Genomic DNA, 27,983 nt, shown 5'->3' with positions numbered 1-27,983 from the left:
TAAATACAGGCCCAGCACAAGAAGTAAGGTCCTTTGCCTGTTGTTTTAAATGCTTAGCAGTTTTAAATGCATAGTAGATTTGGGGCCAAGTTTATCAACTTGTCAATAAACAAGAGATGGGGAGGAGCTACTTAAAAATTATAAACGAAGTGTTATGGCTGTTTATTTCCATCAACTTAGATAAGTATACGTGCCAATATAATTTGATTTCTAAATAATAGTTTGAGTTGTTTTCTAGGAGAGAAGTATGATATGTGTGGAGGGTGTGGCCGCAGCAGCTTGTAGTCCATTCGGATTGCTGGCTGGAGTCAGGGTGACGTCGGTAGCCCTGGCTCGGAGCCGCGTAAAGCGTAGTGGTCTGTCACTTAACCGGTGGCTGGGATTATGCTTCTGAGCCTTCCTGAATTCGATAAGGTTCATATTCCTCTTTCAAGAAGAAATAGTAGACATAACATGGAGATTTTTAATTTATATGTCTATATGTGTGTGTGTGCATACATATTTATATACGCATCTATCTTTATTTTAAAAGCTACCAATTGTCTAAAGCAAATTGAACGTTTCTCAGCATACTACTAGAGAGTCATACCAACTTGTTTACCGGTGTAAATTGTACTGGGTCAGTTTCTCCAAGGGCAGGAGGTTGTCTGGTAAAGCCAGAATTTGTGTGTTCAACTTGTTTTGACCCCCAGAAACCCTGATTCATCATTAGGTTCTTCAAAGAATGCAGGCACATTTTTTTGAGTAAACCATTGTGACGTGTGAATGTTTGTGATTTTTGTTATTTCTGTGCCATATTTTAGGTGTTCTCAGAACATCTGAATTTGCCTTTTTGCTTTCTTCTGTCGATATTCTCCTGGTGGTGAAAATATTCCTGTGAGGCGAGCTTCCTTTCAGTAGGCAATATGTGTAACTAATATAGTTTAAAAATTATTTATTTTTATGTAAAACTGATGCATGCTATGGTAAACAAATCCAAACAGTGCTAAGTGTATATAGGAAAAAAGATAAAAAGCCTCTGCTCTCCTTCCTCCATCGTTAGCCATGTCCCCCTAATCTGACCGTAGAAAGCAGTTGGTGTTACTTGGTGTTTGGAAGACCTCTCTTGACTCGGTGCGCGGGCAGTAGTGAAAGCAGAGGGAGAAGTCATGGAAGGCATGGCCACGGAACCCGGTTAGATGTTAGGCAGGTATTCCACCCTTATTTCCTGTGATGTTAATTAATATTGATAATCTAAAACTTCCATTAGTTTAAGATAACTGTAATTGAATTGTTAGTGAAACACTCAAACAGTTAATTGCATTGTCAGGTTGGTAAAGTTTTGATTTGTTGATCTTGTAAGGAAATAACTATTTGGAAATTGAATTCACGTAACCTTAGGGCTGGGAGTAATGTTGGTAATTATCATTTGTGGAATTTTATGATGAGATGCACAGTATACTTACTCTAGGCTTTTTATAACTCATTATGTTTCCTTTAGTTTTCAGAACAACTCCAAGATAGCTGTTATTTCTGCTTTGCAGAGGAAATTTAGGTTAAATGTGAATTAACGAACATAATGTCGCAAGACCAGTAAGTAGTGGTGCTGGCGTTGTGCCTTGGAAAGGGTGTTCTCTTTCCACTGCAGTATGCTCTGCTGCTTCTATCTAGTCTGTCTTATTTTCCAGATGAGGAAATTGAGGCCTGGAGAAGTCAAGTGACTTTCCCAAGGTCATACAGCTGATTAGTAGTAACATTAAACCAAACTTTTATCTCTGGACCCTTATCTCAGGACTCTTGGTCCTGGCTGGTTATGCTACATTTTACTGAAGTACTGTGGACCAAAGGACCATATGCTGTGACCACTGGATACAAATGCTTCAGAACTGATACATCAGCAGTGGTGTTTTCTAGTATGTATTAAAAGGTTCCTTCTCTCTCTTTCAGAAATTATAAAGAGCTCTGATGGGCTCTTTGGGTGATACCCAGTGCAGTGAACTGCAGGTGAGTAAGGTCTGGGAGAGCCTTCTTTACAAAGCAAGGACTTGGTAATGCCTGAGGAAAAGACAAAAGGGACTTAATCTAGAGCAGGGTGTCTGGTCAGCAAGATGAGCTGGGACAAGGTGGAGGAAGTAGGGCCCTGTTGCAGCAGCGGTGACCTGACTGAATTGGCTACTTCTGGGGCCGACTGGATGATGGTGAACCTACTCCAAACAGACTGCCTGATGCTTTGTCAGTTTGTTTGAAGAGAAGGGAGGGTAGGTTAATTTTCCACTTCTGTTTTGAATGAGTAACTGCACAGGGGTTCAACCTATCTGCATATGATTGGATCTTCAGAGGTCCTTCAGTTTTTGTGTCAACATTCTTGAGTGTTGATCGCCCAGTGCTCTGATGAACAGGTTAAGTGTTAAATTGTCTGTTTTTCCTGTTATCTACTATGTGTGCATTGTCATGAATGACTATATATCTGCATTTCTGAGGATCTGGATACCAGGAACATATCAATGGAAACAGAAGGTTAAACTTTTTTCCTAATGGTTGTATTAGTCCTTCAAATTATTTGTTTATTGCTGAAATGCCCTAAGAATGACATTTTAGTCTTGAGTATTTATTCTTTCACAGTAATTAATCTTCTTGGTCCATTATAGTATCTTGGCCATTCAGTATTAAACTAAGAAAATGGTAATACTACAGAAAAACAATTAGAAGACTGTTCTAATATTGTCCTTGTGGGGCATCAGTGCTAAAATTATTTTTGGATGTATTTTTAATGCTAGTCCCAGAGACTTTAATGAGACAATGCTATATACTTTTAGGGTTTATAATTAAACTTAGGCTTGGCTACTTATTGATTGCTAAAGTAAAACATTGTTGTAGGGGTTCTTTGTTTCTTGAGTTAGGGCAGTTTGCACGATTCATCCCCCACAGGTTCATGGGGATGATCAGAAGGCTAGCTGAGCTGGTTTCTTGGTCCTTGGAAAGCTGGGGTCTGGGTTGTCATTGGTCATTGTGATAAGAAGTACATGAGCGTTCTCAGTTAAGGCCAAAGTGAGCAATAAAAGAGAGGTGTGGACCTCTTCCTGAGACTATATCGAGTTTGCATCCTGGGACCCCTAAGTTTGCTCAGTATGGTAGAACTTTCTCTCTTAAATTATAAAATAATTTAAGAATTGTTATTAAGTAAATTGTTAAATATTTGGGTTACTACCCCTAAAACAGTTGATTTTATTTTTGGCATTCTGTTAAAAATATATAGAGAGAGGGGCCTCCCTGGTGGCGCAGTGGTTGAGAGTCCGCCTGCCGATGCAGGGGATACGGGTTCGTGCCCCGGTCTGGGAGGATCCCATATGCCACGGAGCGGCTGGGCTCGTGAGCCATGGCCGCTGGGCCTGCGCGTCCGGAGCCTGTGCTCCGCAGCGGGGAGAGGCCACAACAGTGAGAGGCCCGCATACCGCAAAAAAAAAAAAAAAAAAAAAAAAAAAAATATATATATATATATATATATAGAGAGAGAGAGAGATATATATCTCTCTAGATCTATATATATATACATACACACACACATAGATTATTGTACTCCTTTTTAATTATAATGTATATAATTTGAATTTTTCCTACTTATTAGATTATGAAACATTTCCATGTTATAGTTGTCACAATTTTAATTGACATGATTACACTTTGAGAGGCTGCAAAATATTTCACCAAGTCATGCCGTCAATAATTTACTTAACTCTTTTTATGTTAGTTATTTATGTTGCTGGCTCGTTTTCAGTTAATACTTTAATGTACATTATTGTAGATATTATTGTACTTTTCTTCTGGCTAATTATATCTCTAGGATAAATTTTTGAATGCATTATTGTGTTAAATGGTATGAATGTTTTTATGGCTTTTGATATATATATCGCCATACTGTTTTTCAAGAATGTTATACCAGTTTGTACTACTAAGAGATATACAGATGTACCTGTTTCGCCATAACTGGATATAAATACATTGTTTCCTTAAAAGTTTTTGCTTATTTAATAGTGTAAAGTGGCATTTGTACTTCTTTGTTCTATAATGTTGAATTTTTCTCTTTGAGTCTCTTCATGGTGAATTGTTTGTTCATATCCTTTGCTATTTTAATCAGTAAACTATCGATGTGGGCTTTGGATGGTAAGGCAAGTATAACCAGCTAATAAACAGGTGATTATTAAAAAGATGATCAGAACCTGTTCGGGGAGAGTGTTCAGAGAGAGTCTAGTCTGGATGGTAAGTTTTCTTGAGAACATAGTGGTTGAAGGGGAACGGGTGAGTTATTCCAAGGTTCAGCTCAGCACATGTTTAGTGTGCATGCATTGTGTACCACGTGTTGCGTCCTCTTAGTGCTTCTCAAGTCATCGTGGTGTATACTTGGCTGAAGGAGGAGGCTGCTTGAGGCTGCTTGAGGCTTGACTTGTGGGACTTTGGCTGCTGAAGTCTCTTTGTGGAGGGCTGAGGGGATGACTGACTAGAACCTCTTTAGCTCATTCATGGCATACCACAGTGCCACGGCACAGTCTTTGAGAAGCTCTGTTCTGAAGGATACAAAGACGAATAAAGCATCATTTCCTCTGACAAGGAGCGAATCATCTAGTAGAGAGAGTAGGGGCACCAAAACAAGAAAGGACTAATAGGAATTTGAAGGGTGTTGTAAGAGGGGTTCAGACAAGGTGCTTAGGGGTTCAGTGGAGGGAGTGATACTGCCCCCTTGCGGATGTAAGGGAACACTTCACCTGAGGAGGTGGCATTTAAATTGCACCACTGTGAAATTGAGGCGCCAGGGCAAGAAGAGGGCATTCTGGAGGGAAGGGTAGCTTGAGCAAAGGCTGAGGGGTGGTGTTGGAAATGAGGTGGATGTCCGGAAACTGAGTATCCAAATTACCCGGACCCTGGGTTACATGAAAGAACATAGTGGACAGTGAGGCTGTTGAGAGGTCATGACTGGGTTTTGGAGAATGCATATGATGGATTGTGAGTGAGGAGAAACTAGAGACAGGGTTTTCAGTCGAGTTCATGGCACTACTCCAGGTGAGGGATGATGAGTGCCTGAGTTAGTGTGCTTGGGAATGAAAGGAGGTGGTGGAGTCAAGAGGTACTTTGGAGGTTGAACAGAGAGATGTGGTGACTGATTAGGTAGGAGGGGAAGGAACACTCAGTTCTGTGTCTTAAGTCAGAGATGATGCTGAGGTGTTTGTGGTTGGATGGCTGGCAGAATGGGACAGCAGGAATACAGAAGTCAGGAGGAAGAGCAGGTCTTAGGGGTTTAGAATAGAGAAAAGATGATTTTGGTTTTGTGTGTTGAGTTTAAGGAACTAGTAGAAAGGTGAAATCAGCATCTTAACCCTGGAAGGAACAGATGAGGAAGTTCAGGGCCCAGAGGAGCTAGAGGGACCAGTGAGGTCTCACAGTTAGATAAAGCAGAGTGAAGACTGAAGCTTCCTGATTCCCAGTGCAGCACTCTCTTCAGTGCCTCAGACTGAGAAACTTCTCTGCTGTGGTGTTTTCCTCGCACCCAGGTGTGCTCAATAGGAAGTTGGAAGTGGCAGAGCTTATGTTGGGAGTGAAGAGTTTATTTTTTAATTACATTTTTTATTATGGAAAATTTCAGATGTATAGAAGTGGAAAGGGTATAATCAATCCCACTGTACCCGTTGTTCAACTTTAATAGTTAGTAATGTTGTTTCATCTGTTTCCTCCCTCTCCATCAATTCTATTGAAGCAAATCGGATAAAGTGTTTTGGTGAACTTGAACTCTGGGTATCTGTAGTTAAGGAGAATTGAACAGTTCAGTAGGGTATGTTCTGAGCTTTCTGGGTGGGGGTCTAGAGTGAACAGAAGTAGCATTAATTGCCAGAATTCCTGGGCAAGTCACTTACGTCTTCTGAGCCTTCGTTTGTCTGTGAGACGGAGGTAATAATGGCAGCGTCAGAGAATCACCTGAGATAAGGTATAGAAAACCCTCTGTGAACTGTGAGCCTGAAGTGTTATGCAGATTTTAGTTGTTGGTAATAACAGAAAGGTAGTGCTATTCCTCCAGGCTTCTGTGTTGCTGGCATTCAATACATTTTTATTATTCAACAAAGAATTATGTGAGGTACCTGAGGCTTCAACAGGGAACAAAACAGACAAAATCTCAGCTCTCCTGGAACTCATGTTCTAGGTCTGGAGTATAATAGGAAGCTAATACCTTAATAGTGATTAGTGTGGGCCAGACACTGTTCTAAGTGCTTTCATATTTTACCCTATTTAATTCTTGCAGTAATGCCTTGAAGTGTAGCCCTGTTATTATTCCCATTTTGCAGATTTGGAAATCAAAGCAGATTTTTAAGCAGATTGCCTCAGGTCACAATGCCAGGATTCAGATTCAGGCAGAGCTGGCTTCAAGCCTGTACTCTTACCCCTGTGCCATTAAAACGCTTTAGCTCATTCATGGCGTACTAGTGTTTGGTACAAATAAAAAAGGTAGGCCCTGATTGAAATTATTCCTAAACAAGTAAGTGTTCTCTTCTTGAGGGAGAAAAAAAGACAAAACCAAATGAAAAAAATGGCAGTACACAGTTCTCTGTGCATGGGGGTGTATTAGTATTCTTACACAGAAAAGAATGTTTCTTCCTAACTTTTTATAGGCTTCAGCAACTTTCTTGGTTTCTTTAGATACAAATGGCCACCTCAGTGGAACGAAGTCATTTTCCTGCTGGTACTTGGGAAGAGTCTCTTCTTGAATGAATCTCCTTCTTGCTTACTATTCTTCTTTTTTCTCCTACTCCTCTCTTTCCTTACCTTGGGGCAGTTCCCTTCTCTGATTTCCCCTGTTGTCTGATCCTCCTTTTCCTCACAGCTGTGGTGTCCCTTCCCAGTGTCATCAGCTGCCCATGTTCTCAGGGATTTCCTTCCTTCTGCTTTTGCCTTCTCTTCCCTAGCCTGCCTCTGTCTGTCTTCTTGGGCCTTACCCTCTGTTGTGGCTCTTCTGAGTTTCTTCAGCGGGACTAACGTCAGGACCAATTTCCCGCCTCTGGCTCTGGCTCTGCCTTGCCAGCTCGTGGTTCTTCTTCCTGGGCAGGGAAGATGGGGAAATGGGCAGTGAGCATTCCTTAAGTTTGCATCAGGATTAGGACATGGGCCTCACTCCTTTTAAGGACGGTTAGGAGGGTATTATGGCTTGCATACCTGTGGGGTTTTTTTGGAATATTGTTAAAATATACATAACATAAAATTTACCATTTTAATCATTTTAGCATACAATTCAGTGTCATTAAGTGCATTCACATTGTTGTACAACCATCACCACCATCCATCTCCAGAACTTCATCTTCCCAAATTGAAGTCTGTACTCATTAAACACTAACCCTCCATCCCCCTCTCCCTCAAGCACCTGGCAAACATCATTCTACTTTCTGTTTCTCAGAATTTGAATAGGGTCCATTCATACCATAGGTACCTCATATAAGTGCACTGATACAATATTTGTCTTTTTGTGACTGGCTAATTTCACTTAGCCTGTCTTCAAGGTTCATCCATATTGTAGCATGTGGCAGCATTTTCTTCCTTTTTAAGGCTAAATACTATGCCATTGTATGTAAATACCACATTTTTTAAAATCCATCCAGTTTTTGATAGACACTCAGGTTGCTTCCACCTTTTGGCTGTTGTGAATAATGTTGCTGTGAACTTGGGTGTATACATATCTGTTCAAGTCCCTACTTTCAGTTCTTTCAGGAAATACCCTGAAGAATTGTTAGATCATATGGTAATTCTGTGTTTAATTTTTTGAGGAATCCCCATATTGTATTCCATAGCAGTAGCACCGTTTGATGTCCACCAGAAATGTAAAAGGGTTCCACTTTCTCCACATCCTCGCAAACAGTTATTTTCTATTTTTTGGATAGTAGCCATCCTAATGGGTGTGAAATGATAATACATACTTGTTTTTAAAGGTGTTTTATGTAGAATAATAGAATTTCAGGACTGGAAATGGTATTAAAGATTTCTGGTTCAATTAGCTGTAGACAGCAACAAATGTTCTCATATGTCTTAGCATTTTCACTTCTTTCTCAGTTGGAGAAAGGCATTTTGGGCAGATGGGTCTCTACTGGATCTTCGGCTCAAGATGAACTATGTCTGACCCAGGCAGGGTACATGGAATGCAGCTTTGCCAGAGATCTGCTCTTCTCTTCTGCCAGTGACTCTCTTTCTTATACTTCCTTACAGTTTCCAACTGTGTCTTCTGGGTTATTTAATCTTCTTTCCAGCTTCTTTAAGGGATAAGGTAATTGTATTCAAATAAACATTTGTATTTAAAAAAACTAGGTAAGTTAGCAATTAATGAGCCCAAGATCAGTATAAACTGCTCAGATGATTAAAAGACTCTATTCAATATCAATTTGAAGGAAACCTAAATATTACTCCTGGATGTTAGCTATAATTCCTTACTATGGAAAATAAGTCACCCCTTTTCAATTTTTTTTTTAATTTGGAGGAGATGAGTTAAGCAGCATAAAATAAAATATATTTTATATTTACGAGAAGATTATAACTTCTGGATTAGTTTGGGTTTTGAATCATTTTTAAGTTAAAGAAAACTGTTAGTTTAATTTATATTATGAAAATCTTTACGCCTACAGCAAAGTTGTAAGAATAGTATAATCAATACCCAATTGTTAGCGTTATGTCATAATTTGCCTTGTCTCCCTTTCTCTGTCAAATAGATAGAATTTTTTTTTTCCTGAGCCAGCTGAAAGTAAGTGGCAGACATCTTACATGGCATTTCATTCATACTTCATCATGTGTCTCCTAAGAATGAGGACATATTTCTTCATAAACATAATACCATTATCACACCTAAGAAGATAATTCAGTAATACTAATAGTTATACTATCAGATATCAAGTCCATGTATAATTTTTTCCTATTTCTTCCCAAAATATATTTTATTTCTTTAGTTTGTTTTTGACTCTTTAGTTTCTTTTTATAAAATTAATTTATTTAATGTATTTATTTTTGGCTGCGTTGGGTCTTCGTTGCGGTGTGTGGGCTTTCTCTAGTTGCGGCGAGCAGGGGCTACTCTTCATTGCGGTGCACGCGCTTCTCACTGTGTTGGCTTCCCTTGTTGTGGAGCACGGGCTCTAGGCGTGTGGGCTTCAGCAGTTGTTGCGCACGGGCTTAGTTGCTCTGCAGCATGTGGGATCTTCCCGGACCAGGGCTCAAACCCGTGTCCCCTGCACTGGCAGGCGGATTCTTTACCACTGCCCCACCAGTTATTCTTTTATAAAAAAATTATTTCCTCATTTGTTTTTATGTGATGATGCCTTTATTTATTTATTTTTATTATTGTTTATTTTTGGCTGTGTTGGGTCTTTGTTGCTGCGTGCAGGCTTTCTCTAGTTGTGGCAAGTGGGGGCTACTCTATTGTGGTGCGCAGAATTCTCATTGTGGTGGCTTCTCTTGTTGCGGAGCACGGGCTCTAAGTGCGCGGGCTTCAGTAATTGCAGCACCCAGGCTCAGTAGTTGCGGCACACAGGCCCTAGAGTGCGTGGGCTTCAGTAGTTGCGGCGTGTGGCCTCAGTAGTTGTGGCTCGCAGGCCGTAGAGCGCAGGCTCAGTAGTTGTGACGTACGGGCTTAGTTGCTCTGCGGCATGTGGGATCTTCTCGGATCAGGGCTGGAACCCGTGTCCCCTGCATTGGCAGATGGATTCTTAACCACTGCACCACCAGGAAAGTCCCAGACGTTCCTTTTTTTAATGAAAATTTGGAAGAGTCCTGGTTCATGTATTTCATAGACTGTCCCTCAACTTGGGTTTGTGTGATGTTCTCCTCATGACTGGAATGGAGTTAGGGTTTTGGGGAAGGAGATGTTTACTTTTTTTTTTTTTTTTAAAGAACTAGACAGGGTCTTTTTCTTTTTTTGGGGGGGTGGGTGGGTGGGTAGGAGTTTATTAATTAATTTATTTATTTTTGCTGTGTTGGGTCTTCGTTTCTGCATGAGGGCTTTCTCTAGTTGTGGCAAGCGGGGGCCACTCTTCATCGTGGTGCGCGGGCCTCTCACTATCGCGGCCTCTCTTACTGCGGAGCACAAGCTCCAGATGTGCAGGCTCAGTAGTTGTGGCTCACAGGCCTAGTTGCTCCGTGACATGTGGGATCCTCCCAGACCAGAGCTCGAACCCCTGTCCCCTGCATTAGCAGGCAGACTCTCAACCACTGCGCCACCAGGGAAGCCCCGGAGATGTTTACTTTTAATATTTTGTTTCATCTCTCTCTCTTGGCTTTTTATATAAGATATTCAGTGCATATAGATATATATTTTAAAAAGCATGCTTGTAGACTATTATTTTATAATCTGCTTGCTATTTTGTAATCTGGTTGGGATGATGGTGGTATGCTATTTTTTTTTTTTTCAGTACGCGGCTTCTCACTGTTGTGGCCTCTCCCGTTGCGGAGCACAGGCTCCGGACGCGCAGGTTCAGTGGCCATGGCTCACGGGCCAGGCCGCTCTGCGACATGTGGGATCTTCCCGGACCGGGGCACAAACCCGTGTCCCCTGCATCGGCAGGCGGACTCTCAACCACTGCGCCACCAGGGATGCCCATTTTTTATTTTTTTGCGGTACGCGGTCCTCTCACTGTTGTGGCCTCTCCTGTTGTGGAGCACAGGCGCCGGACGCGCAGGCTCAACGGCCATGGCTCATGGGCCCAGCCGATCCACGGCATGTGGGATCTTCCCGGACTGGGGCACGAACCCGTGTCCCCTGCATCGGCAGGCAGACTCTCAACCACTGCGCCACCAGGGAAGCCCGGTACACTTTTGTTTTAATTATGCAGTTGGCTCTCTTGCGTTGATTTACATTTTATTTATAAAGCTCCACTGCTTTGGATTATGATGTGTTTACAAGGCTACACAGATAATCTGGAAGGGAAAATGAAGAAATACAAATGACAGAAAATATTTTATAATAATAAAATTTTCTTGGCAAGCAGCAACATTTTCTCAAAGTCAGTCTTTTAATATAATTTACTTGCTTCATAAATACGGATTTTTTGTTTTTTCATATCTTTATTGATTAGTAAGCATATTAAATGACTTGGGAGGAATCTCACTCTCTTCAAGAAATAATTTGGAATTATTGATCCAGAATGCTGACAGTTCTCAAAAATGGGTCAGGAAAATCAAAGTAATAGATGGAAAAAAAATCTCAATTTTAGCTCTTGATATAACTTTTCTTAAATTTAGGGTTCTTTTTTATAATTTAAGTTACTAAAACAGATGGTGGAAGGTCCATCAAGATATTTATTTTATGTATTTAAAGCATTTTACTTTGCTGTATTGAATTCCATTCATTCTGGAATTTAGGAGAATTTACCTCTTTATGAAAGAGATTATTCAAAGTAGAAAATGATTGATGACCTTCGCTTCCAGTTTTCTTCTCAATAGACTTAGTCTCTCTTCTAATGCTTCTTGCATACTCAGTAATTGTATAAGTTTTAGAGAAAAATGCAAGTCTGGCTGAATATTAAGCAGAGTACAATAAATAAAGCTTTTTTCCTTTGCAGAATATTTTACATGTGTGTCCCATAGATTCATCAGAGATTCTAGTTTTGGATAAAGGCAAGTACATTAAAGACAATACAACATCCCTATCTATGACATTGGCATTCAAATGAGAAGTGAATTTGGTTCAGGACAGTTCTTGAAATGCTTAGCATTTAGGTTATTTTAGGTCAACTCTTTGGGAAATTCAATTAGAGTATTTATTGAATGGTTTTAGTGAGCTGATTGGATGTCATGTCATGTCATAGATGATATAAAACATGACTCCTATTTATAAAATAGTTCTGTTGGTCAGATAAGGCATCTTACATGATGTATTTAATCCAAGATAATGGATGGGTAAGAGGCAGATCATTGTCTAGGAAGTAATTTTGGTTTTGAGAGAGGCATTCTTAGGGAAAGAGGCCTTGAAGTGTTCATTTAGAGCTGGGCAGGATTGAGGTCCGGAGAGAGGAGGGAAAGGATATTTGGGTAGAGGGAAGGGCATTGGCAGAGCCTCAGAGGCCTGACGGTTCCTGGGGCCTGTGTGGGAATGGTGGGAAAGTTGGGTTGCAGTCAGCCTGTGGGTGGCCTGGACGTTGGGTAATGAGCGTGGCCGTCAGTTTATGGGCGCCCTCTCTAGAGCGGTGTGTAACTTGCTTCCTCCCTGAAGAAGTGTGACACGCTTGTGCTAGCTGCAGTGTCTTCCCCACGGCTGTGCTGTCCATTGAGGAGAAAGGGGCCTGCTCTGCCATGGCTTCCTTACTCCTCAGGGTATGGCGTGTGAGTTATTTTAATAATGTATCAATCTGCCTTTTCTTTCTTTTGTCACAATGCATTTACTTTCTAACGTGGTCTTGTTTTCAGGGTAATAATTGGGTTTCCACAGGGAAAATAATAAAGTATGAGGCAAATTATTGACTTAAAAAATGCATCTCTAATATTTTTCTAGTAGTTCTTCTTTTGTTTAAATTTTTGTTTCATTAGTTATGTAAAGAAACTTATGGATAGTAATTTCTGCTCAGGTGGATAGTGGTACTGTTTAGCACAGCTCATTGGTCTTCTGAAACCTTTACAAATGCAGTCTGATTCATTCCAGCCAAGTTAGTTATGAGGCACATCATTTGTTTCCCTTAATGGAGGCAAATGTAAAAGACAGAGATACAGAAATCATCTTCAGTTTAGATTGAAGAAATTTTAGTTACTACTCTTTGTTCCTGCTATTTGATCACAGTTTATTTTTATTTTTTGAAGTCTGTCTCTAATCAAATAAGATTTAATGTTTTAGAAGTAATAGAGGACCATGACTAAACTAATAAGAAAAGTTAATTTAAGGACAAGAATTGATTTTTAAAAATATAAAAGTACATTTCATGACTTGATTTCAAGATGATCTGGTGGTATCCTTATACTGTCGCAGAAGGAAGTCCACAGTGGGACGAGAATGATGCTTACAAATCAGCACCCTTATTATCTATGACTGAACATGTCTTAGTCCAGGCCAGTCTGCCTACCACCTCTGTGGAACACTGTTGATTTCCTTTTTCTTCCAGTATTTACTTTTGGTTCTGGACCAGTTATCTAGCTGTGATGGGATTCTTCAAAAGTATCCTACATTTTGTACTTAGTGAACTAGTGATTGTTCTGTTTGCAGACATTCTTTCTGAGGCTCTACTCTTGCCTCGAAAACCTACATTTGCAGAAAGGGAAATGTATAGGTTTTCCTTTTAAATATATTTATTTTTATTTATTTTTTATTTATTTTTGTCTGTGTTGGGTCTTCGTTTCTGTGAAAGGGCATTCTCTAGTTGTGGCGAGCGGGGCCACTCCTCATCATGGTGCGTGGGCCTCTCACTGCCGTGGCCCCTCTTGTTGCGGAGCACAGGCTCTAGACGCGCATGTGCAGTAGTTGTGGCTCATGGGCCCAGTTGCCCCGTGGCATGTGGGATCCTCCCATTCCAGGTCTCCAACCCGTGTCCCCCCCATCGGCAGGCAGACTCTCAACCACTGCGCCACCAGGGAAGCCCAGGTTTTCCTTTTATTAACAAACTTATCCTTCTTTATTTCCTTGCAGTTTTTAAAAACCGTGTCCATTGTGACATTGAGATTCATATTTGAAAATAATTTTAAAATTTTATTCTTAAAATTATCATACAGTAAAACTAACTTTTTTCTTTTATCCTGTTAATTTAACACGTGTAGTTTGTGCAACCATCACTACAATCAGAATACAGAATAATATTATCACCCCCCAGAATTCCCTGATGCTATCCTTTTATAGTTAACTGTCCCCATCCTATAACCTCTGCAACCACTGACCTTTTCTCCATCCCTATAGTTTTGTCTTTTTGAGAATGTCCTATACATGGAATCATACATGTAAGCTTTTGAGACTGGGTTCTTTTACTCTGTCTTTGAGATTCATCTAAGTTATTGCATGTATTGAAAGTTTATTCCTTTTTATTACTGAGTAGTTTTCCATTGTCACTCATTAAAGGACATTTGCATTGTTCCCAATTTTTAACATTTAAGAATAGAGCTGCTGTAAACATTTGTGTACAGACTTTTGTGCAAACATAGTTTTCATTTCTCTATCTCTAGGGTAGCTGTCTCTGGGGAGAGGGGATTGCTGGGTGATATAGTGAGTATATTTTTAACTTTATAAGAAACTGTCAACCCTTTTTCCAGAGTGTCTGTACCATTTTATATTCTCCCACTAGCAATGTACGAGAATTCCACCTATTCCACATCACTGACACTATCAGTGATTTTAATTTAGCCATTCTAATAGGTATGTGGTAATATCTTATCATGGTTTTAATTTGCATTTCTCTGATGACTAATGCCATTGGACATCTTTTCATGTGCTTATTTGCCATCATTAGATCCTCTTAGTGGAGTGCCGTTGAAATCTTTTGCCTAGCTTTTAATTGGGTTGTTTTCTTACTGTTGAGTTTTGAGAATTCTTTATATATTTGGATACAAATCCTTTTTCAGGTATGTGATTTGCCGTTGGTTTTTTCTCAGTCTTTAGCTTGGCTTCGTATCCTTCTAACATAATAGTGTCTTTCAAAGAGGAAAAAGGTTTAATTTTGAGAAAGTCCAGTTCATAAATTTTTTTCTTTTTTATATTATACTAAGATGGGTAGATTTTAAAATAAGTTTCTGTTCTATAAAAGCGGTGAAAAGTAACTTAGTGATGGGAATGTCCTCATAAAGTTGACTTTGTGGAAGGTGCAAATGTTATTTTCTGGAAAGGTAGTACTAATTAATATACCTCTTAGTCTTGGGAACATCTAGGACTTTTGTTTAACCAAAGGATGCAATTGGTTGAGGTTTGTGAGGGTTTTCACACTTTTTAAAAAAATGATAATCACTAATGTGGTTAAATATGTATACTTTCATAATGCAGAACTATGTAGGAATTAGTCCTTAAGACTCTTCCAGGGTTAAAATAGTGGTATATTACATTCCCATTTGATGCTTTGGGGAGTGCCTGAGTTTGAGTTTCTGCTTCACTGGAACAGCATTAGAACTCTGAGTGTAGGTTCAGATTCAGTGTCATGGCTAAAAGCACGAGCTGCATCAGAATGTCTGCATTTGAATCCTGCCTTTTATTTATAGTGTAACTGTGGGTGAGTAACTTAACTTGTCTGTGCTTCAGGTTTCTTATCTGTTAGTGGGAATGATAATAATAACATCCACCTTGTAAGGTCATTATGAGGACTCAAGCAGATTACATAATATAGTCATTTCAAGGGCCTCTGGCCCACAGGAAGCATTCAGCAAATGGCTCTTGTTATTCTTCTTCTTATTATTGCTGAAATAGCTTTATGATAAAATTGTTTAAACAAATGTTTTGGAATATTTTCAAGAGTCAGAATAACCACATATCACACTAAGTCATTTCTCTCCCATGCCCACTTTTTTCTCTTTGCACTTGTTATTATTAATCAATACCTGTGACCAGTGTTTTTAATAATCATGTATATATACACTGTTTTACAAGCCAGCTATCAGTTCATTCCATTTTTCACATCTTGTGAGGTACTAATCAGATATACACATATACATCAGTTTGCTTCAGCTGCCTGAAATATCAAACTAAATTGGCTTAAGCTGGAAAGAAATTTGAGTTAGGCTCACCTAACTGCAAAGTCAGGCACAGCTAGCTGGATTCAGGGCTCAAGTAAAGTCATCAGGACTCAGGTTCTCCCCACGAGTCAACTCTGCCTTTTCCTGTATGGACTTCAGTTGTAGGAACTGTATGTGAGAAACTTGGCTGTAGCATATTCACCCCCTGTAGCCTGTCAGTGTTTAGATTCAGCCGGAAAGAGCACCTGTCTCTTTCCCAGAAGCCTCAGCAAAAGTCTCATGATGTCTCATTGGCTCTTATGGGGTCACATGTCTGACCTGGAGCCAATCGCTGTTTGAGGCTGTGAGACTGGGATTGGCCAGTTCTGGTCACGTGTCACCCGTGGCTCTTTGGCGGAGTCGAGCCCACCGGAGCCACGCTGACTGAGAGGCGGGGAGAGGTACCTACTCTGAGGGAATTTGTGGGCTTTTATTACCAGAAAAAGGGATGGACGCTGGCTGGTCAAACGACTAATGTGCTGTTAGGCTCTTTTTGTAGATCGGCAACAGATCACAGGGGTTAATGGATTTGAATTAGAGCGGATTTGAATTAGAACCTTGGTTACTGATTCCAGCTTTTTTGTCTCCAGGAATGCCGTTCCCCACAGGGGCAGGAGTTTGCAGAAAGTTAGTGTTGTGTATTCTTTTGGTGAAAGTTGGATAATTTTTAACAGGAAGAGAAAGAGTCAAGGCAAATAGGGGTGGCCTTCTCAATGGGTGGACGTGGTGCTTCTTCCCACACTGGTGGGTTTAAGCGACTCAGCGCCCTTCTCTGGGCCTTTCTGTCCCCGTGGCAGAGGCTGTACAAGACCCAGCTTGGTCAGTGTCTGTCCGCTACATGGCAGGGTTGCGTGCTGTAGACACGGGTGTATCCGTGTATCCTGGCCAAGAGTGTTGGCTACATGGTGAGGTGTGTCTGGTGCTGGCGTCGTTTAGAGGTCGTTTCTAGATCTCTGTATTTTTTATAGTCCATTTTAGTGTGGCTTGAGACATTGTCTCACTTTGACTTCGGCTGGCAGTTTCTATTTTATGTTTTTCAAGAAGACGCTTGAACTTCTTCAGGATTATGTGTAGCCAGGTCATGCTGTTTTCTGAAGAACCAGAGAAGGCAGTTACCAGAGACCTGCCTTGTATGGAGAGCTACGCTACAGAAGTACCCGCAGTGAGGTTCAGGGAGACTGCAGTTAGAAATGAACTGTTGGGACCTGATTAATTGTGGTAGGCATCTTCATATCCAGTGCTGAGGTGGGCACCTGAGCCTACATATCAGAGACATTAACTCTTGAAATTAAGTCACTTCCCCCCATAGCTCCCGGAGTTAGTAATTCTGTCCCTAATCTCTACTTCTGTGTTACTTTTATTGAGATATCCCTGGCTAATATGTTTGGTGATTAATGTTGACGGTAGGCTTTGTGATCTTCCCTCAGAGCCAGTTTTAGGGGTTAGCTTGTGTTTGTCAGCGATGTACAAGTACACTTGTTTCTCCAATGGCTATTGGAGAGCATAATCATTCTTATGATTGCATAATCATAACCATTATTATTTTACCGAGATGGTGAAAATGGGTGAAAATAATTCCTCTGTCAAGTAGATAAAGTAGTTACATAGCATGATATTTTATTTTCTAAAAATAGAGTGTTGTATGTTGAAATCTGTAAAGTGATTTCCACTTTGTATAAATTGAAAATATGGAATTTTAGTGAAATAACAATAGCTAACACTTACTGAGCACTCACTGTATGCCAGGCATTCTTTTAAGCACTTTACACGTATTATTTCGCTTAATTCTTAAGTGAAAATAAATAACCATAGGAGGTAGGTATTAGTTGTCTGCTTGCCATTTTAGAGGTGAGCAAGTTGAGATACTTGAGGCTAAGTCATTTGCTCCAGGTCACACAGCTGGTGAGTGACACAGTTGGTGAGTGACAGCTGGTGAGTTCTGAATGTAAGTCCTCTGGCTCCAAGTCTGTGCTTTGGATCACTATGCTGTGTTCTGTCCCTAGTAAAGATTTTAGCTCATGTGTTGTTAGTTTTTCTTTTCATTTTGCTTCTTTTTGTAATATTCTCTAGATGTGGGCTAGGAGTTTTATAGAGAAGATTTGCTAATTCTAGGACCTTTGGAATCCATGGATTTATCCATCTTCTGTTGCTGTTATTTGGCAAGCAAACACTATATGCTTGTTTATATCAGTAGGTGTCAACCAGGAATGATTTTGCCCCCCAGGGGACATTTGCTGATGTCTGGAGACAGACATCTTTAGTTGTCGTAAGTCAGGAGACGTGCTCCTGGCACCTAGTGGTCAGAGGCCAGGATGCTGCTGAAACATTTATGAAGCACAGGACAGCCTTCCGCAACAAAGAATTGTTCAGCCCAAAATGTCAATAGCATCAACTCTGGCCTATAGAATAAGTGACTGATGATCTTGTAATGCCATTCTGATCTCTAATGGGCAAAGTCACATTAGTAATGTAGAAATGATTACTTTTGATGTTTGTTTGATAATTGATTTCCCCAACTTAATGCATGTTTGTATAAGGGACATAAACACCAACCATAACTTAAATATTGAAGTTCCCTTAAAGTAAACTGGGAATTATAGCCCACTGAGGGAGAGCTGAGGAAGTTTAAAGGGAGGCCATGTAATGCCTGAGGATACAATACTCTAAATATTTGTTGGATTACCTTGTGAATTACACAATTAGATTTCATTTTCTGTGTTGTATTAACTTGTCAAATGTATAAACATTTTAAATATCCTGTAATTTTTAAAACCGTGATTTGGTATTTTTTTAATTAAAAATTTCATACTGAGAAAAGTGGAGAATATTACATTGTAGCCCGTGTATGTACCACCCATATTTAACAAATGCTAACAAATACTGAAGTGCATTTTGAGCTCTTTCTCATCCCATCCCTTAGGTGTTTCTACATTTTTTGTTATACCAAACATCTCAAAAGTTGAAGGGGCCTGGAACTCTTCCGTTGTGTGTCGTCAGGCCTCACTCACTGCTGCTGCCTTTTGTCTGCCTGTCAGCTTCTCCCCTCATCTTTCACTGCAGTATATAGGCGGTAGAGGGCGGAGCCAGGTTGTCTTTTCAAAGCTGGAAAGGCCAGGCCGAGAGTGGATGCGTAGGCTGGAGGGAGGCGGGAGGACAATAAGTATGGGTTCCCCCCAATGACTGAAAGCAAAGCGTTCCCATGAAACCTTTCATAAGCCGAAGTGGCGTAAAGCGAAGAAGCAGTGACCATAGGACACATCTTGCTAACGGATGCGCAAAATAAATTGAGCTAAAGTACAGAAGCTCAGTGACAGTTCAAAGCTATGGTGGCTTGATGCTGAGGTGCTGAGTGTGGTTCCCAGGAAGGAGCTGGGTGGTGCCCCTTGCACCCGCTTTTGCAGCGCACAGTGCGAATTGCCTCTGTACGGGCTGCTGCACAACACGTGCCGGGCACTGTTCTCATTTTCCACCCTTTTTTGTGAAAATAGATACCTCCTTGGATTTCTTTTGGTTGGGAAAACAGGCACTAACGTGGGTCTTTCTTAAAAGCGAAGTGGCATAAATTGAGCTTTGGAAGGATGGAGGAGACCTGTACCTTGGGGCCGTTTGGTGAGGTAGAAAGTGGGGAGAGTGAGCGAGGGTGGGAAGAGGCAAGAAGAGCAGTCTCGGAACCAACAGAGATGGTGGTGGGAGGTCTGCAAGCGTGGTCCGCCGGAGCAGTGTTGTGACTGTCAGGTCAGAGGATCTTAGGTCTTCTTTGCCCAGGATTGCTGCTTCCTGCATCATGAGTGGTATAGCTCAGGAGAGGCTGCGCTTGAATTCTCAATCTCTATTACTTGGACTGCTTAGTGGTCTGTTATTAATGGCAATGCCTGCTTATCACCAGTTGTTCACAGGACTTCTACATGATAGGTTCCTTCTTTTTTTTTTTTTTTTTTTTTTGACCACACCATGCCGCCTGCGGGATCTTAGTTCCCCGACCAGGGATCAAACCCTCTCCCCGCCCCTTTCCGCTGTGGAGGAAGCGCGGAGTCCCAACCACTGCACTGCCCGATAGGTTCCTCCCTTATTTAAACACCTCCCATCATGCTCCATTGCTATGGAATAAAGCCCTCACTTCTTGTGGCATTGGAGGGCATTCTTAGCTCCTTTCCCTCTTTCTCTGACACACCTGGAGTGTATCATGTGCTTTTTCTTGTCTTGGTGACTTCTTGTGCATTCTCTCTGATAAACTCCCCTGTGCTCTCCCTATCATCTCTGCACAGTGAACTTGTGTTCTTCTTTTGAGGGCAGCTCATGCCTTTCGGCAGATGGAAGGTATTTCTTGCTATTTTCCATTTGTGCTTTGCCTGTCTTGCTAGAATCTGAGTTTCTTGAAAGCAGTGATGGCATGCTTCCTCTTTGCGTATAGTGCTGCTAACACAGGGCCTGGCCTCAGGAAATGTTTGCTGAACTGAATTAATAGCCAGTTCAAACTTGCCCTTGAGCCAGTGTTTTGTACTGGTGGGAAAAATCCTACACGGTGTGGACTTTGATTCTCTGAAGTGTCAGTTACAGTATTGTACGACGGAAGATAGGAGTCTGGGATAGGAAACAGTTTTGCACCTTCTGTTTTTTTTTTTTTTGCGGTACGCGGGCCTCTCACTGTTGTGGCCTCTCCCGTTGCGCAGCACAGACTCTGGACGCGCAGGCACAGCAGCCATGGCTCATGGGCCCAGCCACTCTGCGGCATGTGGGATCTTCCTGAACCGGGACACAAACCCGTGTCCCCTGCATCGGCAGGCGGACTCTCAAACACCGTGCCACCAGGGAAGCCCTAGATTTCTTTTGTTAATGCAGAGCCTGAGTTTACAACCCACACCCCCGATATTGTTACCTACTTTAATTATGTGTTCTTTTTAAATTTTAATTATTTATTTATTTGGTTGCACTGGGTCTTAGTTGCAGCAGGTTGGCTCCTTAGTTGCGGCTCAAGGGCTCCCCAGTTGCAGCAGGCAGGCTCCTTTAGGTGCGGCTCGCAGGTTCCTGAACTGTGGCGTGTGAACTCTTAGTTGCAGCATGCATGTGAGACCTAGTTCCCTGACCAGGGATCGAACCCGGGCTCCCTGCATTGGGAGCACAGAGTCTTAACCACTGCACCAGCAGGGAAGTTCCAGTTATGTGTTCCTTTATTCATTGGCATGTATACATAATTCTTATCATTTTCCCCCTGTATTTTTATAAATACAGAAAAGTGAATAACATCTTAAAATAAAATGAAGGAAAGGCCTAATGTATCTGAGTTTTTCTCAGTAGCACGAAGGGAAATGTTTGCCAGCAAGAACTGTGGCAAGGTTATCCCAGATGTCAACTGTCTCTACTACCAGGGGCTCAGAGCCCTTCTGAAGCTTCCTAATTGTCCAGGACAGCTCCATTATGACTCACCATACAGGGCCTAGCCTCTCATGCGACACTCAACATTTAAAAATTAGTCTTCATTTCTCCTTCCCAGCAGGCAGCTTCAGTTGGAGAAAGTAATTTCATTTTCTTATGTACTCGTTCATTCACTCAGTCAACAGACCATCACTCCTCTATTATATGCCAAGATCTATGCTTGCTTCTGGTAACAAGGAAAGAATAATATATGGTTCCTTCAAGCACTTAAGGAGCTCATAAACTAGTGACAGAGGAAGATGCACAAACCAATCAATAAAGAATTAACAATGCTTTGACTTTATTTGTATTATTTGAATTTTTATGAGTATATTTATATACTACACCCTGTTCAAAGTGGAAAGAGATATTTAAGAAAGAACTAGTGATGTAAAAAATCCACAGTAATATGTAAGTTATTTAGAGAGTTAAGACTGGAAATATTTGCACTCTCCAAGAAGCTTGTTCATGCAGATGAACCCCTACTTCTTTTGGTTGCTTTATTTACATTTATAGAGGTATAGGTATTCCCTCTTCTAACAGGGGTTAGTAACTTGGGGAGGGGGTGCTACAGATTAAGGTCCTGATTCAGTGGCAGGTCCATCTTACCTCCTCTTCAGGTCATATTCTCAAGCAGGAGCTACAGGATGAGACGAGTAAAACAGTTCACTTCCTTTGCTTACCCCCAGCCCCATGATAGGCTTCTGCTGGGCTTCCTTGGTTGTTTTCATCATCACTTTCACCACCAGAGGTCAGGGAACCTTCCGGTTAATCAGGGGCCCTGGAAATGATGCAGAAAAGTACTGACTTGAAAATAATAAATAACATTTATTTAGGGCTGACTGTGAGCTCATTGCTTAAAATGTCCTACTTAATCTTCACAACCACTCTAGGAAATTGGTATTGATAAATCTCAGGTATATCCAAAACAAGTCTCTATGTAGGATTGTGATATTTTTAGGACTTTTATGTCTTTAGGTTCGTCTTGGCACCAGACATAAGGCGGTTCAACATAATACGCTGGCCCTAAACAGCTCCAGATGCCAAGAATTGGCAAATCACTACTTTGGTTTCAATGGGTGGTCAAGAAGGATCATCAAGGTGAACTCTGTAGATTTTCTTTGACTAACCAGACTCCTTTCAACATTGAACTCCTAGACTTTAGAGAGAAGAATAGAACAGGGCTATGGGGAGGAGATGTGAGAGCCTTCCACATGGAAGTATGTGAGCATTGGCCTGCCACCTAGAATTAGTGATAATCTCAATGACTTGGATGGCGGTGTCCATAATTTTCGCCAGTATTTGTATGGTATATGATAAAAAATAGTTGTCCATATCTGGTCATTCATTTGCAAGTCCCAACTTGATTTTGAAGCTATTGCATACCTAAACTATTACCTGGGATTGCTGGAGTTTTGTTTTTATTTCTAACAACAGGATATTTTGAAGTCTAGCCTTTAATTCATAATCCTAAGAGCTTCAGGATCTTTCTAACCTTGAAGAAAGGGAAAATGAAGCTATTGTGACACCAATTCAGAAGCAAAGCCTGAAGTTTTTCTGTGCTTTAGAGGTGGTGTTGCCCTCCCATGAGTGCAGGAGTCCCGGAGTTGTCATGGCTGAGGAACCTTTGCATAAGTTGGAGGAAGGTCTGTTTTCCAGTATGTTTGTGTGTGGGGAGGTGAGGGAGTGGGATTTCTCTTTTTTCCTTTCTTTCTGAAACTCACCTTTTCAGATACATCATCACTTTTCTAAGCCACTAAAGCCCTGGGCAGATTTTTTCTGCCTGACAATATAGGTTTTTATCTTAGGCAATACCTGACAGCACCTTAAACTTTAGAATTTTAGAACTGACCGCCTGCCAAGAAGCTTAGGAGGAAGGAAAATGAGTGAGTTTTTGTTGTTGTTGTTGTTAATAATTTGTTATGTGCTAAAATATTCCTTCAAATACAGATGTCTTCTGGCCTTCAGTTATCCCAAGAAAATCATTGTCTAAAGATTGAAATAAACTCTTGTGTAAATATTCAGTCCTTTGCCTCCTATAGAAGGGCCTGAGCAGAAAAAGTTAATGTAGATCCCTAGAAAGGGGATTCCGATTGGTACTGAGTTTTTTCCTAGAATCCATGGCACTTGGGCTTAGGGTTTTAACTCAGAGGCAGAGCTGTTAGCGAATGGAGTGGAGGAGGCTCCACCATCCACCTGAGTGGGTGATGGTTGAGGAGAGGCCAGATCATCTGCACTACCACCAAATCTATCTCACTGTATGAATCCAGCCCTTTACGCACAGGAGAGCAGGGTCTGTAGCAGTGCAGCCTCAGCTTGTCCATTTGAAATCTGTGAGTAGTATGAGATTTGTGCACGTTCTTGGTTTGCATTTCCCATTGAGTGTTTTAGGAACTTCCAGAATAGATCTGAGCAGTAAAAATGTGCCATGCCAGGGTATACCTACAACAGAGACATTCACCCGTACCCCAGTGTTGTGCCTGCCCTTAATCACTAAGATAATGATCTAAGAATCACAGATGCATTTTTAGTTTTACACACATAACCTAGAAATCAGTTATGCAGACAGGCATTTTAAACTCATCTGTTTTGGTTGGATTTAGGGTCATTATCATTCCTTATGGAAAGGAAGGTAACCCAGAAGCTTGCTATTCAGAAGGCTATGAGAGACGCATTCCAGAAACTGCTGATTGTGGCCTTAGGTAAGACCTTTTTGATTGTCCTTGAAGTACTTCAGTTTCAGTGAGCAAATAAAGTTACTTGAAAAGTTAATTGGATGAAAATAATGGTTGTCTAAAACATTACATATTCTTTCGCTCACCAGATGCTTTCACAGCAGCAGTCTTAAATGTGTTCTCTGTGGCATTTATGAGAAAAATGACAGCAAATATTATTGTCCCCAGTGTTTAGATGTAGAGTGACTTGCCTCAGTTCATACAGAAAGTGTTTGATCCAGTTCTTCCCCAATTGCTTGCTTATCATACAGAATAGTGCAGTGATTATAAGCCTTGGGCACCTGTGTTTGAGTCCTAACTTTGTCTCTTAGATTTTGTTGTTGTTGTTGTTGTTGCAATTTTAGGTTTTTCTAGCCAGAGACATTTGAAGGTATTTAATATCTCTAAGCTGCAATTTCTTTATCTGCAAATAGGACTAGTAATACAGCTTATCACCTCATGGAGGATATTGTAAGAGTAAATGAGATGATGAATGTAAAAAGCTTAGAACTATGCCTGAAACATAGTAAGCAGAGAAAATATATTGACTATTATTATTATCGTTTTTTTCTTGTTGAAGAGTTTATTAGATTATGTTTTTGAAATCAGTTTAATTTCAGTTTTCATTTCTGATATATTGGGTGAATATGATTCTTATATAATAATTGGCTATGTTTTTGTGGGCCTTGAAAGTGTTCATGCTATTGAATAGTGTTGATTGTGTTCCCTATCGAGTTATACAGCGGTGAGAATGTCACAGCCTGTGCCCAAAGGAAACTTCATGATGAGTAGATTCCCGGAACAGAATTGCTCCCCTGCTTCACAGCCCTTCAGGCTTAGAGAAAATCCGAGCTAAGTTGTCAGAGACCTTATTTGCTTGTAAGAGTTGACCCTGGTTTGGTCTTGGCCTTCCAGCCTGGGCAGTCCTTCCAGTGAAGTTTGACTTCCCTGGTCATCAGGCAGAATCTCCATCAGCTGTCAACTCTGGGTAACAACCTTTAAGAACCAAACTAAATATCTGGGTTGTTTGTTCCTAATAATGCCAAGGTATTCCTTATATGTACTCCAAACTCCTTAGACAAAAAGCCTGGTGGCTCTAGCTTGCCTTGAGGAAAGCTGTATTGTCCAAAAGGTACATGGGCCAGTTTCTGCCAGTAGAGTGTTCAAATGCTGTCTCTCTCTGTCTCTGTCTCCAAAGCTTTGTTCACTGTATCTGGTAGAAGTTTGGTCCCAAGGAGTAGGCCCTTGCCTTGCTTCTAATATGAAGTATCTATTATAGTCCAGTGGTATCTCTCCAGGTTTGAACTCATTTTGACCCCCACCTAATGCCTTCCTATTTCATTGTATTGTGATTGAACATTTTTGTTTCCACAGCTTTTAATTTCTATGTCATTATTCCTTAGTTCTTATTTCTAAGATCATAAAGGTTTTTGAACCAAAGTTGATACTTCTTATATATTTTTTCACAAATAATTATGATAAAAACTGGAGTGTCAGATGAGGGAACTTCTAGGAAAATGCTCTTATTTTCTGCTTTTAGAAATCAAAAGAATGTCTAATTATTGGGTGCTACCATTGTATACAGGAAGTTTTAGAACAAGAAAACTTCTGAATTGATCCTTGTTAACTTTATTTCAGAAAGTGGTAAAATAGCTGTGGCCTATAGACCCTGTGAAGAGGTCACAGATGCTAGAACTGAAGAGGAACTACAGGATTTAATTCAAGTATATGGAGATACAAACTCAACACAGCCAGTGTAGCCATAATTCAAAACAAGCAGCAGGATTTGGAAGACTTTGGCATGTCTACTCAGCTCTGTCTTCCTTAGGAAAATGTGAAACTCTGAAACTGCTTTTGAGGCAGGGAATTTCTAGGACTTTTCCAAGTCCCGAGCCTTGCCTCTGGCCCATTATTTGAAGTTTGGAGAGCAGGATTGAGGGCCATCAGTGTACGTCTACAGTTGTGGACACAGGAGAAGACACAGGCCTTTTAGAACTCCCCTCAAATAGAATTGCAGGGATTTGGGAACAAAGTAACTATGGCCTTAAGTGTGATTATGCTACAGTGTTTTAAAACTATTCATGCCTTTCAAGTAAGGTATATTACCCAGATCTCAGCATATATCTTGTGTTAAATATTTTGCTGAAGAACCTTTCTGTAAACCAGTTATATGGATGCCTCGAATTAGGGATTAAGTTGTCAACTTAATTTCTAAAAGAAAACATTAATGTACTGTATATAGGATTTTTATTTAAAAGGAGCAAAAAAATGTGTTTCATGTCATTGAGAGCTTATTTTGGGGCTAGTTTTCTGATTATTTAACTCACCCCAACGTTGCAAAATTTGTTTTGAAGGGAAGAAAGTAGAGAAAGGAAAGGTGGTTATGTTCTGAAAAATGTAAAAATTTTGAAAGTTTTTCCTGTACGAAATAATTATTTTAATTCAATTTAAATCAGTCAAGGAAACTTCAAACGTATCCATGTTTTGGACTTTAAGAAGTCTAGCTTCCTGTGAAATGTGAGAGGAAAGGACTCCGTATTGATAGTAAAGATTTCGGAAACCTGATTATAACAACAGATCCATTCCTAAATGAGGCCAATCTTGGAATCAGTTCCATTGAGAAACCATTATGTGCTAGGCACTGGAAATAAGATGAAGCTCCTTCTCTCTTGGAGTTTAGGTGTTACAGGTGTACCAGACAATTAAAAAGGACTAAAATTAAATAGAATATGAAAAGGACTGTGAAGAAAGTAAACTGGGTGCTAGTTATAGTATTTGAAGAAAATTACTTAACATGCTGACTTTAACATTCTAAGTGTCTTCTCCATGTCTGCACACAGGGTAGACCTCTGAAAAGTGACACAGTAGCTTTTTCTAGATTAATGGCTCTGTTGAGACAACGTGGGATGGGGGAAGTCTTCCCATGCTAATATAAAGGGCCATTCACTTGGTTTTAGACACTCTTTCCCAGGATGAATTGCTCACCTGCCCCAAACCCCTCCTATAGATGTTCTGGAGTCATCACTGATTCAGTGGTAACCTCTGATAACAGAGTGGTGAATTGATAATGAGACGTGAATACTGAGAGTTTGGAGGAAATGGCAACATTTTAGAATAATTGTAAGGTGTGTTCCCCTGCCGCCACCCTGACTGGTGCGCACTTTGCAGGTCAGCTACTTTTCTTGTCAGCCCTGTAGCCAAAGGGAGGAAGAATGTCTCTCAGACTTCAGCTTCGAGGAGGAAGAGTTCAGATTGCCAGAACTGGACTAGCACTTTTGAATTTCCCAGAATGCCACATCCTGTGGTTTCCTCGGGAAGCTCTGCATCCTTCCCAACTCCCCTCCACCCCTGGGCTGCTGGAGGTTGTGGCCACTGGGGTCTGCAGCCCAAATCCCGCCTCATTGTTTGGGCCCTGGGAGGGCAGGGCGGGGTTGGGAAGGGGGCCCGGAAGGAGGTAATTGTCACCTTTGCAAGGGGAAGGGTAGCTTGTGCCCTGGGGACTCTGGGAAAAAGGCTCACTCTGGTGGTGTGCATTGGATCTCCGCAGGAGCCTAATAAAGGTGGAGTAACTACAGATGTCATAAATAACGGGTGGGACATTAGGTGGGGGAGGGACACGCGGTTGCTAACGGTTGCTAACGGTGAGCCCTCACGTTGCAGCGCTGGCATAACGGTTCAGTTCGGCTCTGAAGGACGATATGGCTCTGGCTCCTCACTGGCCTGGGTCACTGTGCCTGGGAGCGGCCGTATGTTATGTCCTGGCTGTGCCTCTGTGTCCCTGCTGCGCCCCACGGCTCCTCCTCACATGGCAACGACTGTGGCTTCTAGTCCAGGCAGTTCAGCCTCTGGAGTGGGCCCTGGGCCCCATCCAGGTGACCCCCTACCCCCCGCGGCTCACCGAGTCTTGGTCTTCATACGCCTGACACAGCCCTCCCAAAATGCCCCATGCCCTTACACCCCTGGCAGAAGGCGGGGGCTTTAATTACTTGACGTCCTCGTCTCCAGTCCAGATGTTGGCCCCACCTCATCAGGAGTTGACTGAGACTGAGGCTCCATACCCGGACATGGGTTCCGTTGGAGAGCTCCCTACAGGGCCAGATCAGTTTGCTGTTCCACATCAGTATCTGAATAACGAGCAAATCCAACATCAAAAGCTCCCAGAGGCGGTTCCAGTGCTAGAGTGGGATCAGAATCAGC

The 27,983-nt window shown here is 41.3% G+C and overlaps 1 protein-coding gene across 1 annotated transcript; it reads left to right on the top strand.

The window, feature by feature from the left end:
* LOC308610104 (RAD52 motif-containing protein 1-like) lies at positions 1 to 27,160 on the top strand. Its single transcript, XM_081259357.1, has 7 exons — positions 1 to 23; positions 1,927 to 1,983; positions 22,051 to 22,173; positions 22,550 to 22,718; positions 23,676 to 23,774; positions 25,425 to 25,510; positions 26,955 to 27,160. The coding sequence occupies exons 2-7, from the start codon at positions 1,945 to 1,947 to the stop codon at positions 27,054 to 27,056; spliced, it is 618 nt and encodes a 205-aa protein (XP_081115483.1). The 5' UTR covers positions 1 to 23; positions 1,927 to 1,944; the 3' UTR covers positions 27,057 to 27,160.
* The last annotated feature ends 823 nt before the right edge of the window (positions 27,161 to 27,983 follow it).

Source organism: Mesoplodon bidens, assembly GCF_964165515.1.
Source record: "Mesoplodon bidens genome assembly, contig: HAP1_SCAFFOLD_150, whole genome shotgun sequence".
NCBI classification, from domain to species: domain Eukaryota; kingdom Metazoa; phylum Chordata; class Mammalia; order Artiodactyla; family Ziphiidae; genus Mesoplodon; species Mesoplodon bidens.
Note: the sequence above shows the minus strand (reverse complement) of the source record. Positions and strands in the feature narration are given on the sequence as shown.